At 38.8% G+C, this 18,527-nt stretch overlaps 1 protein-coding gene across 1 annotated transcript in view; it reads left to right on the top strand.

The window, feature by feature from the left end:
• The window catches only part of mgat5 (alpha-1,6-mannosylglycoprotein 6-beta-N-acetylglucosaminyltransferase), a 100,767-nt gene that overhangs the window by 31,825 nt on the left and 50,415 nt on the right, over nucleotides 1-18,527 (top strand). The window contains exons 4-5 of the mRNA XM_072464919.1: nucleotides 12,789-12,865; nucleotides 16,342-16,431. Coding sequence (XP_072321020.1) covers nucleotides 12,789-12,865; nucleotides 16,342-16,431 — 167 coding nt within the window. The remainder of the gene's footprint in view (nucleotides 1-12,788; nucleotides 12,866-16,341; nucleotides 16,432-18,527) is intronic.

Consider the following 18,527-nt stretch of genomic DNA (forward strand, 5'->3'; position numbering starts at 1 on the left):
GTTCACTCGCGCTGGTGTGGACCTCCTTGTGTAAACGGACTGTTTGTCCAGCGCATTTATCCACTTTCACTTTTACGCGAGACAATAAGCTTCATATAAACAGAAAGGGCTTTGTGAGCGACCCCTACTGCCTCCGAGATTGACCAGTACAGCTCTAAACGGAAATATCTCCATGGAAACAAGCAGGAGACGCGACCAGGTCAAGTGATGGCCAGATTTCTGTGGAGACAAGCAGGTAGCGGACCTTCCACCAGAAAAGTTGCATAGTGCACCTTTAACTTTGTCCCAATTTAATTCTGGTTTAGTCTTTGACCACATATTAGTTTGAGAAGATTGATTACAATAAATAACACACATTTCTCCAAATTTAAAATGCTTAAGGCTTGATACTTCCTCCTCACTGTTGATGTTTCAGGTTTAGCACTTTAATATCTTTCCTCTTCATCTGCAAATTATGTCATAAGGCATGATTATCAACAGGATGAGGGCAAGGAAAATACATACTTGATTCCGCTGACATCAACAAATGCATAAAAATAGAAAAATTATTAATTTTAGATATGCAATGTAACCTATGTAACCATTCTGATTGTTTCCATGGATATGTTATTGTGTTGCCTGGAATGTTCCACAGTTTAGCATTTACCTTCTCTATCTTGCAATTCCTTGATTGCTTTAAAATCCATCTATTCTCTCTGTGGGCTTTGTCGCCTCTCCACAGATCTAACCTACAACTTGGCCTCATGTGGCCTTTACTGGACAAAAACATTACTCAGGCAAAATTGGCATATTGTGTGTTATTTGAGCCGGGATATTTGGTGATGAATAAATAGCCAGTGTATTTCACTTATTGTTTAGCCCGGCAGTTATAATGATATATGATGCTTGGTGCTATTCACCTTATTCCAGAAGTCCGCCTGGGGGCCACCATTCTACAAAATCCTCCTACTGGTTGTATTGGATAGCATTTATTTGCTCGTGCACAGCCGATCACAGTCCCTGACAACGTTGTCTCTCCCTCCCTAATCTATCTCCAGAACAATGACATGCACTCCCTTTTAAAGGCTGTGAAATAAACTGCTACGTTTACATCCACACCAGTCAAATAGAGTCCTGGTACATTCTCTGAAGTCTAGAGACTCACAAGGTTGTCTCAAGGCAGGGTGGTGATAGACTCTGGCAGATCTTTATCCATTGCCTTGTCAGTTGACAGACACAGACGCTGGACACATTTTCTATTGAAAGACTTAAAGGACTAAAGGAAAACTTGAGAAAAGTTGTCTTTACTCCAATCATGATAATGTATTTAGTTTACAAGTGTGCACAAGTAGAAACAAAACTGTCCGTCCCCAGAGTCCCATTTGTCCCACCAATCCCACAATTTGGCATCAATGAACAGGATCTTTTTACCGGCTGTCCATATTCGTGGGCCGTGTGATGTGGTGTTTGGCGACCTGGAACATCACCTGTCTCTTGCCTCATTCCTCAACTGTTTGAGACATGAGGACTGACAGTCACAGTGCCCAGTCACCTGCTGGTGCCAGAGTCAGAACTAAACATGGGGTATAAGTGTTTCAGTTTTATGCAGCTAAAATCTGGAATGGTCTTCCTGAAGATGTGAGACAGGCTTCTACTCTGGTTCTGGTACTCTTCTACTATGTTCAAATCTGAGCTTAAAAACTGTTTTGTTTAGCTGTGCAAATGACTGAAAGGATTTTTTTCTGCGCTGATTTTTTCCTGTTGTGTGAATTGCCTTGTGTATGAATTGTGCTCTGCAAATAAACTTACTTAAAATGATAATTTGTGTGAAATGGAGTTTGGTTGCAATTAGGTTGCAACGTAATCTCCTCTGCAAACAAAAACAAAAAATGTTTTCTGTTAATCACGTATGTTAAATATATATCAACCCTATTGTTTAGACCTCTACACACATGGCATGGCAAGTTTATTTGTAGGACACAATTTGTACACAGAGCTATTCAAAGTGCTTCACACAACAGGAAAACAATCATTAAAATCACAAAAACATGACAGAAATCACAAAACCTTCATTTCTATTCATTAAATTTACCAATTTTGATGGCATGAATCATCCATTTTGTCCGTGCTTAGTGATCCGGCAGATGGAAAACCAAATCTATTGGTCCACACTGGCTGACACGCCAGACAGTCTTTCCCATATTTATTTGACATTGCCAGCGTGACACGTGTCTCCAGGATGGGCACATCGCTTTTAGATCGATTCTTTCCCATGTTAGACGTCAGCGCCCTATCTGCCTCTGCACACGTGTGCTAAGCATATGAATCTTTTACAATGACTCTCGTCGACGCCTCCACCTTATGTGTGGTGCTTTTGTATCCTTAACAACGGACCAAGTCTCGTCTGCCCCCTCTCTAGATTTAGCTTTGAAGTACAAGTATGAGTATATAGTATAAATATAAGTATAAGTCGCACCCCGGCCAAAACTATTACAAAATGTGCGACTTATAGTACGGAAAATACGGTAATTGTCCCAGACAAAACTCAACCAAAGCTTTTAGTATTAAAACACGCTCTTGATCAGTGGGTAGGTGTGCCAGGCTCTTCCTGGACTTTGCAGTGGCCTTAGTGCCGACTGACAATCTAACCAGCGTGTGTTCTAACCCTCTCCCCGGGCACCTGCTCTGCGGCTGCGCTTGGACAACGGCACAATGGGCAATTGTGTTGAGCAGAATTAATTACATGTTCAATTGTACTTGTGTCTAAATACTAGTTTCAGAATTGTAAATAACTTCTCAAAAAAAACAAAAAATCCTTTAAATTATTATTAAATTATTTAGGCTATCCTTCAAATAGTTTAAGTAAAATCACAAAGACGTGACAGAAATCACAAAATGCAAAACAAATTAAAACATAAAAGTGAAGAGTGCAAAGAAAATAATTTGTCACATGTTCTTAAAGGCATTGGACTATTGTATTAATGTATTATGTTTATATTTCTTCTCTCAAATGTTACTATTAAAACATAAAACACTGATCTAATCTCAATTGTAATACAGAAAAATTGTAAGATGTTTTTTTTGATCCAGCCTTGGAATGAAGTGAGCTATATTTAGCCCTTCCGTGGCAGCAGCTTCTTCTTCTGCCTGATTAAACCTGGGAGGCCGTTTGGCATTCTCACTGTGACTGACAGCTGCGTGATTGGACTCTCTCTGGGCACTCTATACTCAACTCTATGATGGATGGTTACAAACTGCAGCAGGACCAAGGCGCAGAGAGAGCGGAAGAGGTTTAACTGGAAAGAACGAAGGGTTGTTTTCAGATTCTAAAATGTGGTGATGTCATGCTCTCAGATGAAGCCAGTGTTTTGAGTTGCAACCAAAACACACAACTAGGCTAACATTGTGAATGAAAAATTGTTTGTAATTTTCCCCTGGTAAAATAAAGGTTACGGTAAATGGAATAAATCAATGTATGCTGCCTGCCATAGCTTGTCCCAAACACTCTCACTGGGGTTCAGATCTGTAGTAGATTAGTTTCTGCTTCTCATTAGATGTTTTCTCTGCCAATGATTTGACTCTTCTCAAACTTACTGACATGTTTTCTATGACCACGGGATTTGTATTTCCACATGGTTGTTTCAGAAATGAGAAGCCACTTACTGCATCAGTTTGGGTTAAATATCATGTTGCAGCTGAGATATCATCACCCATGCAGCAGTTCTCCTGTAGGAGAGGTTAGAGGACTGGGTGGGCATCACTGGTATGGCCTTAAATTGGTTGAAGTCCTACCTTGAAAACAGGAAATACTTTGTTGAAATTGGTGACTGTGTCTCTGAGAGCATGGCATTGATCTGTGGGGTGCCCCAAGGATCAATCCTTGGACCCATTCTGTTCAATCTGTACATGCTGCCGTTCGGACAGCTAATACGAAACAGTGGTGTGTCCTATCACAATTATGCAGAAGACACTCAGAGCTATGTCTCACTGATGGCAGGTGAATATGGACCATATTGACAATTGTCATTGCCTTCAACAGATCAGTGAGGCGATGCAAAACAACTTTCTTCAGCTGAACTCAGACAAGACTGAAGTCATCGTCTTTGGCCCACAAAAACAAAGAGAAAGTGTTAGCAATCACCTCCAGTCTCTCTCTCTAAAACCTGTAAACAAGGTAAAAATCTTCGGAGTAATAATGGACTCAGACCTGAATTTCAACAGCTACATCGATTCAATAACATCAGTAGCTTTCTTCCATCTGAAAAACATTGCCAAAAATAGTAGAAAAAGCTTCAGTTGTAGTCATCTGGACTCAGTTTGAAAAAATAGACGTTTCGACTCTCATCCAAGAGTCATTGTCAATAAAAGAATTTAGATCGAGAACTCCGATATTAATACTGTTCTGTGGTAAGACCCACCCATTGGGAGGAGCCTTCCTGAGTATAGTATCTACCGAGCTAGCCTATTCAGAATCTTAATGGGCTATTAGAATCCTCTTTGTCTTTGTGAGACCCTGGCTCAACCACCCTGAGTACCTGATTAGCATATAAATGTCCTTGTCCTGGTCCTCTACCTTTCCAGGGGTTCAGTAACCCATTATAAATAACAGGAAGATTAAACCTTAGCCCTCCATTTCTGTTTAAAGAAGGTCTTTCTTTTTTAACAAAAATAGCTTCCTTGACTCCTCTTTCAAACCATCTTTTCTCCCTGCTTAAAACCTTCACCTCACCGTCTTCAAACGAGTGATTAGAGGCTTCAAGATGGAGATGCACGGCACTCTGTGGTCCTGAACTTGTATTTCTTCTGTGCTGATAAAGCCTCTTGTGTAGAGGCTGTTTTGTCTCACCTATGTACCGTTCTTTACAGCTTTCTTCACTGCATTGGATCGAATAAACTACATTGCTCTGTTTTTGAGTCGGCAACTTGTCCTTAGGGTGAACCAGTTTTTGTCTTAAAGTGTTTCCTGGTTTAAAATAAACAGGGACTTCGTGTTGTCTAAAAATTCTCTGCAGTTTTTCCGACAGGCCAGACACATAAGGGTTAGAAACACCCTTCCTTCTCTGTTCAGTTTCCCTTTTGTCCTGCTTCTTGGTTCTCTTCACTCTGTTGAAGGCCCAAGCGGGGTAACCACAGGCTGAGAGGGCATTTCGGACGTGTTTTTCCTCTTTCTTCTTGCCCTCTGAGCAGGTGGGCACACCTTGAGCTCTGTGTTGTAAGGTTCTGATCACACCCAGCTTGTGCTGTAGTGGGTGGTTGGAACCAAAGAGCAGATACTGGTCCGTGTGTGTAGGTTTCCTATATACTTCTATTTGGAGGGTTTTGGAAGGTTTTAAGCAGGGAGAAAAGATGGTTTGAAAGAGGAGTCAAGGAAGCTATTTTTGTTAAAAAAGAAAGACCTTCTTTAAACAGAAATGGAGGGCTAAGGTTTAATCTTCCTGTTATTTATAATGGGTTACTGAACCCCTGGAAAGGTAGAGGACCAGGACCAGGACATTTAGATGCTAATCAGGTACTCAGGGTGGTTGAGCCAGGGTCTCACAAAGACAAAGATGATTCTAATAGCCCATTAAGATTCTGAATAGGCTAGCTCGGTAGATACAAGGGGGGAGTTTCTGTTGAAACAAACAACTCTTTCTACTTCAGGAAGGCTCCTCCCAATGGGTGGGTCTTACCACAGAACAGTATTAATATCGGAGTTCTCGATCTAAATTCTTTTATTGACAATGACTCTTGGATGAGAGTCGAAACGTCTATTTTTTCAAACTGAGTCCAGATGACTACAACTGAAGCTTTTTCTACTTCTATTTGGAGTTTCCCGTCCTCTCCTCTGATCGTGGAACAATCAAGAAAGGCCAAGCGATTCTCCTTAGCGTCTTCTCTTGTAAACCTGATATGTGGGTCCACAGCATTGGATCGGATTGGACAGCATCGGTAGATACAAGGGGGGAGTTTCTGTTGAAACAAACAACTCTTTCTACTTCAGGAAGGCTCCTCCCAATGGGTGGGTCTTACCACAGAACAGTATTAATATCGGAGTTCTCGATCTAAATTCTTTTATTGACAATGACTCTTGGATGAGAGTCGAAACGTCTATCTTTTCAAACTGAGTCCAGATGACTACAATTGAAGCTTTTTCTACTATGGAACACGCCTGGACGAATGAGGGATTACACCGACATATTGCCAAAAATATAATGTCCCAACCAGACTTGGAGAGACGTATGCACTCATTTGTTTCCAGCAGACTAGACCACTGTAACGGCCTGCTCACTGGCCTCTCCAAACGAGCTGTAAAACGGCTGCAGTACATCCAGAACGCTGCTGCTCGGGTCCTGACTAGAACCAGGAAGTACCATCATATTAGTCCTGTTCTCATGTCTCTGCACTGGCTCAGAGAATATACTTTAAAACAGCTCTACTTGTGTACAAGTCACTCCATGGTCTAGCACCAAAGTACATCTCAGACTTGTGTCTGCCATATGAACCATCTTGGACTCAGAGGACCTCAGGGACTGGCCTCCTGCTGGTGCCCAGAGCCAAGACCAGACACGGAGAATCTGCATTCCAGTTCTATGGGGCAAAGGTCTGGAATAACCTTCCCGATGTTATGAGACAGGCCCCCACCCCGGCTGTGTTTGGATCTAAGCTAAAGACCGTTTTGTTTAGCCGCGCCTATGACTGAAATACTTTTACCTGTTTTTTTATATTTTTAAATACCACCTTAATTTGTTTTTATTTATTTATTTTGACATACATGAGTATTTCAGTCACGCTGTATATTTAATCCAACTAATATCAGCACATTTCTCTATCAATACTACTGCTTATTGAAGGTTGAGCTGTCACCTGAAAGACAATATTTCCTGCATGTTATTTTTATGAGAAATAGATTGGATCCACAATTAATAAACTTGGACATTTGTACTATGGTCCATTATCACACTATATGAATCAACCAAAAGCAGCACATTTTGCAACATTTTCCCTTTTTCATCTTTCTTAAGGTCAACAGGCAATATGTAGTCGGCAATCCCTGTATCTTATAAAATATCTTGTTTAGGCCTATTATGTGTAAAGCTATGGTCACAAAGATCCACGCAAGCGATTTGTTGTTGAGATTTGTACGAACCAAAGAAATTACACACCATAAAATCACTAAGTGAAACACTACAGGCCTATAGAGTAAACTGGTGGTCTAGTATACAACCAGAGTCTTCTAACATGCTGTCATCTACATATTTCTTAATCCATGTGCATTCATTGTTCGCTCCAGCAACTCAACTGTATCATCTGTACTAGTTCTGCATCACTGGTGTGGGTGTGCCGACATGTAGAAAATCCAGTTGAACACTTTCATTCATATCCGATTCATATACACCCAGAATATATTCATAAACAATAGAAATATGCCCGTGTAATCCCTCAGCCATTAAGGTAAGATCTAGCAAAAAAGGGTTGAATTCTGTCCACTGGACAAAGTTTAGAGTGTGTACAAGCTGAGAAATAGATTTTCAAAGTTAGGGGCCAGGGGGGCCCCCTACCTTAAAAAAGTTAGGGGCCCCCCAGCAATTTCAGGGGTCCACAAGCGCGCGCGGCATCACGGCGTCATAAGAACAAGATACATTTGTTATTTTAAACCTCGTTCTTAGCATGTAAAACAATTTAAAGTACTTTTATCTTTTATTTGATATGAAGAGCACAAATACTGAATTCCTATAAACCAGAGACCATGCTCTTTCAATACTGTTTAATTCAATATAATGTTTCTTAGATACAAAATAAATACTGTATACAGCATTTGACACAAGGAGATCTTGTGGAATATATAAAATCACAGCTTACAAAATAAACAACTCCAAAGGGAGGGGGCCCTTGGAGGATGCGGTTGGGGTTGGGGATGGGGGATTTAGCAGAAGCCACAGTCCTGCTCAGAGTCCATATATTGTCTGTCCCTTTCAGTCTTCTCATAATCTTTTTTTTTCTTTTCTTCTGTAACTTTTTGTCTTTGGGTGGTGGGGTTTTTCCCCCTTCAAGGTACTTCCACATCGACATACAGTTTTTGTTGTAAACAACTTTACTCAGTCTCAGTCTTCACTTTTGCCGCAAAATTAGACCGGGCATTTCCGAGGACACATGAACACGACACGAGCGCAGCGGCCAATCAGATGCCCGCTTTCATCGAAATTAGATCACGGACACTTCTCGCCCAATGAGAAGCGAGAAGACTGCGAAGTGGGCATGTCTGTCAAAACGATACTTAAGTGAGGAAAATGCCCCGAATATGGCCAAATTACTAGTTAAATCTTGATTTTTTTTCCCCGAGGAATTTAGATAAAGGGGCACGGCGGGCCCTCTCCTAATTCAAACTGCGGGCCCGCCGGAGATTTGACTGCTTACGGGCCCCGAGCCCCCGTCTATTTCGCGGCCTGGTGTATACATTTTGCCAAATCAACCCTAAATTTTGTCCTGATCCTGGTTCATTTCAGTACAGTATATTTAGTCAGTATTGCCTTTTTAGTCAAGTCAAAATAAATAAATACCGGTACATGTTACTGTCTCAACTAACTTTTACTAATGATGAACATGATTGCAATACAATAAAATCCTTAAATCATTTACAGTACACCTCTTTAATGTAATGTAATTTTAATGCAATTTGCCTAGTTGGGGAACAGGTAAAGTGCAACTTTAAATCTAGACTGAACATATTTTTATTTTCACTTGCATTTGGATTCAAGGTGCACTATGTAACTTTGGTGGTGTAGGATCTGTTACATGCTTGTCTTTGTAGAGGTGCTGTTGCTATGTACACTAAATAAACAAATCTCTCTTGTGTTTATTTTAAATAAATGCAAAACGAATACATGGCCTTGTGGCGTACCCTCAATTTCATTTCACAAGCTTTTTGTTGATTTAAATTTTATTTTTAAATGTCTTTGACTCTTTGAAGCATTTTGAAACCAGGTTTTTTCGAACATTGAGTCATCATCAGTCTAATGAAATGTACTATATTAATTGATTTGATTTTCGTAAAGTAATTTTCCTAAAAACAAAAACAAACAAATAATAATTCATGGCCTGCTTCAACATTGCAGTGCAATGATTGGATTCACTCTCCGCTGCTGCAATCGCTCAGATATTCCTTCCTGCTGGGACGTAGCCACAGGACCGGCCAGATTACTCCTTGGGCTCTGAACAGTCAGACTGTCAATCTCTCGCACCAGATGGATGCGGTTTTCAATGGCGGCTTTAACAAGATATTTTTTTATAGCTTTCCAAGATTCACTGCTCATATTTGCCAATCTAATCTACATCTGGTGGTGCTAGTTTTCCCACATTGCCCACATTTTGTTCTCATTGTACGGTGCAAAAAGATATATTTATAATTCATGCAGATTGTGTTTCTTCAGAATTTGAGGTGAGAGAAGTTGGAGTTTGTTCTAAATGATTGCTGACCATTGACTTTTTTTCACATACTTCACGGAAATAAACTAATCTGATTTCATGGTTCTGTTTGAGTTTGACTGGAGGCGCAGCAAAGAGAGTGGAGACCAGACTCACTGTGTGTATCCTGGATCGCAGGCAAAGATTATCCAACGTTATTCTTGTAAATTGGTCACTTTATTCTTTCCTCATAGAGTGTATTGTAAAAGCAGCCCTTTGTCTGACCACTGCCCAGCATTTGCATGATATAACTAACAGTTGTATTATTTGCAAACCTGAAAAAAGCTGTAAATGTTGTTGTTGTTATTGACCGCTCGTTCGTGTCATTATATAAAAAAGCAGTTCTAAAGTTGTGCTCGTGCCCGAATATCTATTTCCTCCCTCCGTGCCTTGAAAATTGGATATTGCATCTTTAATTCCACCATGTTTGGGCACTGTATGTTGCTATATTTTTACCTCGTACCAATGCAGAGGCGGCTAAGAGCTTCTCTAATTTCACTTTTCTTTTAATTTGAAATTGCATGCATTTTTGTCCTTAGAAGCACACACTCCATTCACAGCCCATTCCTACATTACTATAAGATTTTGCACAATATGGTTACATTGATTCGACATTTCTGGTTCTTCCGTCTCGCTTCCCGCTGTTCCCCATCTGTTGTTGTTTAGACTTTGGATTCTGACACATGCCTTTGCTTCTATCTTATCTCTTTATTTTATGCTGCCAAGTGAAGGGAGTTAAAAAGTGTTGGTAAAATCTGTTTTTCAGGTCAGAGAGCAGCACAGCAAGGAAGATGCAGGGCGGATATCATTTCACTGCCACGGGCTGACAGCGCAAATAAACAAAATCAATGATGAAAGCAATACTGCCTTTCCTCTCCTTTGCAGCCAAGCACCTCTGAATGTAGCAGATGAAATACGTAATAGTATATCTGTTTAAAAATGTTGTGCAGTATTGAAACACTTGGGAGTTAGCTGGAACAATTACTACAAATCATACATGTTTGAGTATAGTGTTTATAATCTATAGGTGAGCAGGGATTTAACTTTCGCTAGCTTTCAAACAGGGTTCTACATAACTAACCAACCAAAAAGTATTAATTAAGTTCTAGATGTTCTCGTTTAACATCTGGTAAATATAGCCCAATATCAAACAATTATTATTATAGATCATGAAAAATCTTTATGGCAATATTTAAAAAGCCGCCCACACCTCCACACTGAATCTGTTCTAATTTCTTCCGCTAATATTTTCACAATTCAAATTTTAACATTGATTTTATGTTTAACGTGTCATTTTGAGTCTAGCTATTCTAACCATGACTTTTGAATACCATTTACTTTTACCGTAAAACTCCACCCACAGCTTTCTCATTACCCAGCCCTGACTTCTGCGTCCTGCTGTCATCTATTCACTATCCGCATGTATTATTTGTTTAGCGAGGTCACCGCTGACGTCCTGGATGAACCATATCAAAAGGTGCTTATATGAAAGACAAACGTGCTCTGCAACCCCAACGTAATCACAAACGTATTATTGGCTTCTGGGATAATAAAGCCGGAGATTTACTCTGCTGACGAAATTAAAATGATTTTGAATTTGACCCGGTGTACTTCACGTTAGCTCTTGTGGGGTTTCGTCGGCGGGGAAGGCAGATTACAGAGGCAAAGGTGAACCCGCGGTCTGCTATTGATCCCTGAACTGAAGTAATAAAGGTTCTTCAGCTGCTATTATACTAAGACGTATGAGAATATACGCTGTTGAAACGAGGACAATGAATCAATGAATCAGATGTAACATTACGTATTTTGATGTCTGAATAAAATATTAGACTGACTTGTGTGTTCCTCTTATAAACAAGTCAGTGTAATCCCTCATTTGTCCACAATTGTTCTATTGTAGAAAAAAATCTGCTGTATCAACAATATCTCTTACAAGTTTTGCGAAAAGTACATTCATTTATACATTTTTGCTAAAGTATATATCCATTTTTAAAAGTTCTCCCTATGCCACCTAAATGTCACTGCAATCAAGCTAACAAAAGCAATCTGGCCGTTCCACTTGTCATGGAATCAGACATACACCGATGCTATTCCGTAACACATCGAGAACACAATTCAACTTAGAATATGAAACGACACAGAAATATCAGACATTTGTATGGCAAGCTTGGGAGAAAACACCGGGACTGATCACGCAAGCTGTGGTACTCAGCCTGCGTGATCCTCCTGCGTCTCACCCCGTTTTTTCCCATGCTGGTTGGTTTTATTAGATATTCTGGAATAGGCGGGTCACATTTCTCATTGGTCAGCTTCACATCAAGGCACTTGGTATTTTTCCGTAGAGATCAAGCCTTGGGTAAACATTACCCAAACTCCTATGGGCTGTCACCCCCCCTCCTGGGGCAACATCCTTTGGCCCATCTTTACGACCCCTTCACAAATGCAGTTTGTCACACACCCGTTCTTCTCTTAGACTAATGATGCAGATAAAATATCACTATTATGCAGATAAAATACATCACAGAAATATACTCATATATTCACATTTTATCACACCACTTAATCACAGTTTTAATTACATCAGAGACTAAATGAAATGCTAGCAGGCTAATGACACCTTTTGCAGACCTCGGCCCTTACTCTGTGCTGTAATTATGTGTCTGCAACCCAAACCCTCTGGTTAATTCGCACAATTGTTTGCCCTTTATTGCTTCGTATTGTGTTGTAATAGCTTCACTTCCCACTCATGACAAACAAGATGTTTCTATTCTTCTGAAAAACCACAGACTTTCGATTTTAGACTGGGGAAAGCATTAATGTGAAAGTGTTAGGCTACAACAGACAGTTTCGAGTGTAGTTTCAAGTAGATTAGTATTGGCTAATAAAACTAAAATGAACCAAGATGATGTGCTTTAAAAAAAAAGGGCAACAAGGGTAACAAGAATTGCCAGGCCTACAATTTTATGAAATGTTCTCTTGTTAATCGAAAGTTAGGCCGACTTAATTTAATAAGCGCTAGTGCCTTTTATCCAGTCATATCCAGTCATATCAAGCTACTTTTTAATCACAATCATGATATAAAACAGAAATAAATTGGACAACACTTAATGTTACAGTCATTGAATAATTCTCTCTTGTTTTTATTGTTATAAAATCACCATGTAAAATGAGAACTGAAGTGATCCAAGTTAACGGAATGCTATTAGTCATACAAACAAATTGGAAATCACTTAAAGTTACAGTCATTTTTTGTCGTCCGCTTCCGCTGCGTCGGGGTTGATCTAAACCCAACCGTGTTCAGACACTGGCCTCGTCGCGCTGATGTTGACCTGATCGATTTTGTGTCTCTCGCTCTGTTTTATCAGACCTGCTGAGTGGAGCGCAAGAGAAGTGTGAGCTGCCCCCGCTGGATGGATTCCCTCACTGCGAGAGCAAGCTCAAGGTGAACCACACAAGCACATGGCACATACTGGTACACGAAGGAAGGGACAATATGACTGTTTGGAATCTATTTGTGGTCTGACCCTGTGACTGTCGGCTAATCTGGAAAGATGGTTATGATGCGAGTCTGTGCTTTTTTCTATTTAAACACTCCTCAAAATCCGTGTCAGTTACAGGTGGATTTAACCATTAACAGTGAATTTAGAATGTCTTAGCTATCCCTTAAAGGCAATATAAGTGTACAATCTTTTGATAACATTGAAGTTGTAAGCTGTGTATTTGTATCAATGTCCTTTAACATGCTTGCCATATTGCCTATGCTTACAAAAACATACTTTTAACCCCAAAATGCCACCAAACATCCAACGCAAAAGAGAAAATGGACTCGAAACAATACTCTCCACATAAGATGATTTCATGCTTCAAGTTTAACAGATCAAAAAATCTTGCTTGGCTCAATTAGAGAGTTGTCGGGAGGACGAGCGTTTTTTTTTTTTTAATTTTTTTTTTTTAATGTTGTAAAAGAGGATATGAAGTCGATTGGTTTGATAAAGGAAAATACAGATGTTACAATTTCCTTGGTCTTTGTCTTTTATATTACACGCAGCAAAATGTTATCAAAATCAATTGTATATGAATCTGAAGATGGCTTATTAAGTCCTTAACTACATTTAGCTGTAACTATTCTCTAAATCTAAATGACCATGAGTCCTCTAGTTGTTGTCACCTGCCTAAACCGTAATCAGTGTTTTTGGCTGTGAATCGACGTGCTCGGAGTAAAATCCCTCCCACACAGCCTCATACATGTGCAGAGCAGGAAAACATCTCCTCCTGCAGTTTTAATTGAGCTGTTTTGGACCCAAAAGAGGAGCAGAGCTTGGCAAAAAAGTTAAGAATACATTTCTATAGGGATGGGACCTTTACAGCCAAACCCTACATTTGGTGTGGGCAATAAAAGGTTTAAGTTGTGTATCTTTGAGCAGCTGTAGTTAAATGCCTGCCACATAGACTTGTAGTGGGCAGATTCCAATGGAGCACACTTTAAAACTAAATTTCCCAGGTTCACCATTTCATAGTGATGGGACCAATATTGATGCAAATAATGATGAATCTGTGTCTATAATTCACCCGCAAACAGCACGGAACATGTGGTATTTCTCTTTTCTTACGGTACAGTGAGTGCTTAAACAGCTATTGGAATTAGCAATATTTAGACCTAAAGAAGAAGGAAAGGAGAGAGCAGTGCTTCTACTCTCAGCATCAGCGCTTGGTGCAGCAGCAGTGGGGGAGGGGAGAGGAGGGAGAGGGGGATGAACTGACCACACAGAACAGAGGAACACAGCCGGTTTTGGTAAAATCATTTAAATAAATAAGAATTAAATGTAATAGATGTATTGGATAATGGTAATTAATTAAATATCGATCATTGCAGTTAATCAGTTGTGATGCATACATTGACCAAAGGCTGTTAATGCTCATCATCCACTAAAAGCATACTAGCAACATTTTTATAAAAAAACAATAGATAAAAAATAAACAAACTAATGTTATCAAAACTGTGAATTGAAGCAATTATAGTTAATTATTTCCAAATTGCATCTTGTCGCGTTCTTGTGGACCCAATCTTGTGTCTCATCTCGTGAAATTGTATGATCTTGCTGATCTTTTAAAGTAGATATTTCATGGTTTATCTCTAGTCTTAAGTAATAAACTCGGAACAACATTTTGCATTATGTTCAATCTTGATCTGAACTGACTAAATAATAGAAAACGCTCCATTGACCTGTTCTTTTCACTGAAGCACGAATCAGATTTTCATTAACTTTTTATTTTCTAAATGATTACACCATATTTTTTAACATTTGTGTATTACCCGATCATGGAGTCTGAATAAAAAAAAATAAGCTTATGATGACGGAAACCATTATAGCATGGTTAAAAGCTCATGAAAATTGGTTTTGCAATCAAAACAAAACAAAATCAGATTTTTATAAATGGTACTTTCTTAGTAAATATTCTTCATGTACTGTTAAAGTCTTCATTCAAAAAAATATAATTTGTCAAATAAATCATCATTAGTCGATTAATCATTAGCTGTAAATCTATAACACTTATAACCAACCTTTTTCCTTTTCCTTTCTTTATTATTCTTATTCATAGATTGCCATAAGATGAATATTGTTGGTTAAAGTATAGAAAAAACAAACAGATAATTATGCACAATTGACACACAATTTACTATAAACGGTGGATTATACAACTGTGTCTCTGCGACTTGTATATTCCACTTCACACGCGCCGACACTCCTTGATATGGTCAAATGGGCGCACTCGCACGCACACACACACACACACACACACACATGTACGCACACGCACACGCACACACACACACACGTACTGCACATGAGCGCAGGCCTAAACAATGAAGGCTTTCAACGGCTGCATAACGGAAGCAAGAGGAAATGTTTTGTATTTACATAATGTTAGAAGATTAACTTACTGTTTGAAAGTTCAAATTGAAAAAATGCAATGGGTTTGAAAAGTAATTGGGTGGCATTTTGTTTAGTTTTCCATGTTGTAAATTGAATTATACTAATGATAAAAGTACGGTAGTTATTTTAAGTTATCTTAAGTTAAGCTCGACTTTTGCCACAGTCCAAATAACCGAGTTGATCTGAATTATATTGATTGAAAACAAATATGAATAAGAAGATTAAATTTGTATTTAATCAAATATTAGATAAGTTTATTTGTAATACTGTGGACCACTCTAGGCAGAACAATAACACCTTCAATGAGACAATGGTGGTGGATTGCGCACGAAAAATGTTACATAGTGCACCTTTTAATGATTTAATGAATGAGAGAACACTGTTGGACACAAAACACATATTTTAAATTCCTTAAGCCATCATTATCAGTTATGTCACATGCCGTTCATCTAGAGATGCACATTCATTTGTTTTCTTCAAGTTTTTGTTGTATATAATACTGCGTTCATGTGGTCCACGGATGCTCGGGCAAACCAATTTTACTTGATTACAACAAATATGTGAAATCGATTGGCCAGTTGTGTGTGTATTTCCTCCAGTTTTAATATCACAGAACATTTGATATTGGATTTAGGCCAGAATTCTTGTCTCCAGGCCACAAAGATTGTCCTTAGAAACAAACACACATTCATCCGCTGCCAATTCAGCCACAAGGAATCTCAAGCTTATGCCAGTTTTAAATAAATAATGAATGGATGAATACAAGTAATGTCTAATATGGAAATTAGTGTGAACTTTCATTTCTGACCCTTTCAACAAATCGAGTTGAGAAAGAAAGACATACACTTTTTTGCACATTTTACAGACAAAAAACATCTATAAAGCTGAAAATATAGGCTTGCTTCAGCCTTAAAAGGTCTTGCTTGTGGACTGCGTCTCCATTGAGTGTATGTGCTAATGGGTTTTTCGTCTTCATTTGCAGTGGATGAAGGAGATGTGGCGCTCTGATGGGTGTTACGGTAATTACGGGGTCGATGGATCCACCTGCTCCTTCTTCATCTATCTCAGTGAGGTACGCGCACCAATCTAACATGCTAGCAGAAAATACAGACCTTATATAAGGGAACGTAATGAAGACGAATGACAAGGGGTCGTATAGGGCTTAAAATGTGTTCTAATTTATAGCAAGTCTTGAGTTGTTTCTATGGCTGTGAAAATGACAGAACAAACCTCAACCCATACAATTAAAAGACATGTTTTTAAAAAAAAAAATTCATGACTTAATATCATCTGAATATTGATATCGAGATACTACAAAAGACATACATTTTTTGCCAATATCGCCCACCTAGCCTAAACCTGTTTTAGCGTTGGTTTAGACTTGTTTTAGCCCCAATTTAGACCTGTTTTAGTTTACTTAAAAAATATTTAGTTTATATTTAGTCCTGGTATTTTGTGTGCTTTAATTCGCACGTTGCACAGTGCATGAGTGGACTCATACAAGTACCTGGGTGTTCATCTGAACCACAAACTGGACTGGACTCATAACACAGACGCACTGTACAGGAAGAGCCAGAGTCGGCTCTACCTCCTGAGGGGACTCAGGTCTTTTGGAGTGACAGGGCCACTCCTGAAGACCTTCTACGACTCTGTGGTGGCATCAGCCTTCCTAATATACCAAATGAGATCAAACTTACCAATCTCCATAGATATGAGTTATAGTTACAGATCTTTGGAGAATGCATTATGTCCAAGATCTTTCCATCAGTAAAAACGCTCGTAACTGAATAAAATGTTCTTGACCCATCCGAATTACGACAATACACAGAAATTGCAGCCCTGCATTAAAAGAACCACATTGCGGCTCTGTAAAGTACAATGAGTCAAACTGCACAAGTCGTCTAAGGATATTGTTAAATAGATAATGTTACAATGCCGGAGATGTAGAAGTACTTTCACTCTGCCCTCCTCCACACGTATCTTGTCTATAGCTTATCCTCATGCATTATTGACACACCGCAACATATAAGCGCTTTACTTTTACCACTTTGAGGCTTTCACTTTTGCAGGATTTATTTTTGAACATCGCCAAGGGTCTTAACACCGATCACATTAATATTTATAACAGCAGGCTTGTAAACCTCATGGATTTTTTTATTTTTATGGAGAATCTAATAGCTAAAGACACATCTGTCCTGTATCCTGACTTTTGGAGTCAACTGTCTCCTACTGCAGAGTATTCTTTTTCATTTGAATTGTAATTTAAGCAAACTTGAACTTGCACAAATATTTGTTCATTGCAATATGCAACGCTTTTCAGCCCTCGTAGTTGAGTAAATAAGTAAAGTAAATAACAAGTAGATGAAAGAAATGATGATGAAGTAATGAATCAAGTTATTCATTTTTCAATTTTTTCTTCCATTTGTTTAAGTGACCATAATAATGTTTTGTATGCCACAATAAACTGTATTCATCATGTCGGATGCCCTTCCTGAGTCAACTTTGTCCATTCGTCCATGCGTTTCCTATTTATAACCACCATAACATTAATGAATGCATCTATAAAAATGTTCAACCACAAAAACTAAAATTAAAAGTTATTGTTAAATTAAAAGTTGTAAAAGTATCCTTTCCTAACACATTTTGTTTATTTCTGCCACAAAATGTTTCTTTATCCCATAGCTGGTGTCCAGTGGTAAACTTTATAAAGTGTTTGTCTTGGTTTGGAGCTTTGGAGCGGTCAGTGGTGTGCCATGAATATTGTATATGAGTTGAAAGCATTGCAGTTTAAATTGGATGCAGTTGGGTGGCTGTGTGCGAGTATTGAAAGAGAAATAGGAGTTAGATGGACAACAGAGAAATCCATTAAGAGCAGAAAAAGCTGTACAGAAAAGCCTTTAGTTCACGTTGACCTCGATACAACATACGGTATGTTGTTTTCTACAGAAGAGCTGTACATTCACAAAAAATAGATAATAAGCCACTAAAAAAATATTTAACTACCAAAATTGCCCCATTTGCTAAATGACACATACAATTTGTATGGTTGGGGCATATTTTGTACAAATTATTGTAATCTTACTTATGGTACTATTTCAAATAAGTAAATACTACAGTCCTATGGAATGTTTTGACGTAATCTGAAACTCAATGTTTGTTCACAATTGT

This window comes from Eucyclogobius newberryi, unplaced genomic scaffold, assembly GCF_026437365.1.
Source record: "Eucyclogobius newberryi isolate DKJ021-1_F unplaced genomic scaffold, fEucNew1.0.hap1 SCAF_1, whole genome shotgun sequence".
NCBI lineage: Eukaryota > Metazoa > Chordata > Actinopteri > Gobiiformes > Gobiidae > Eucyclogobius > Eucyclogobius newberryi.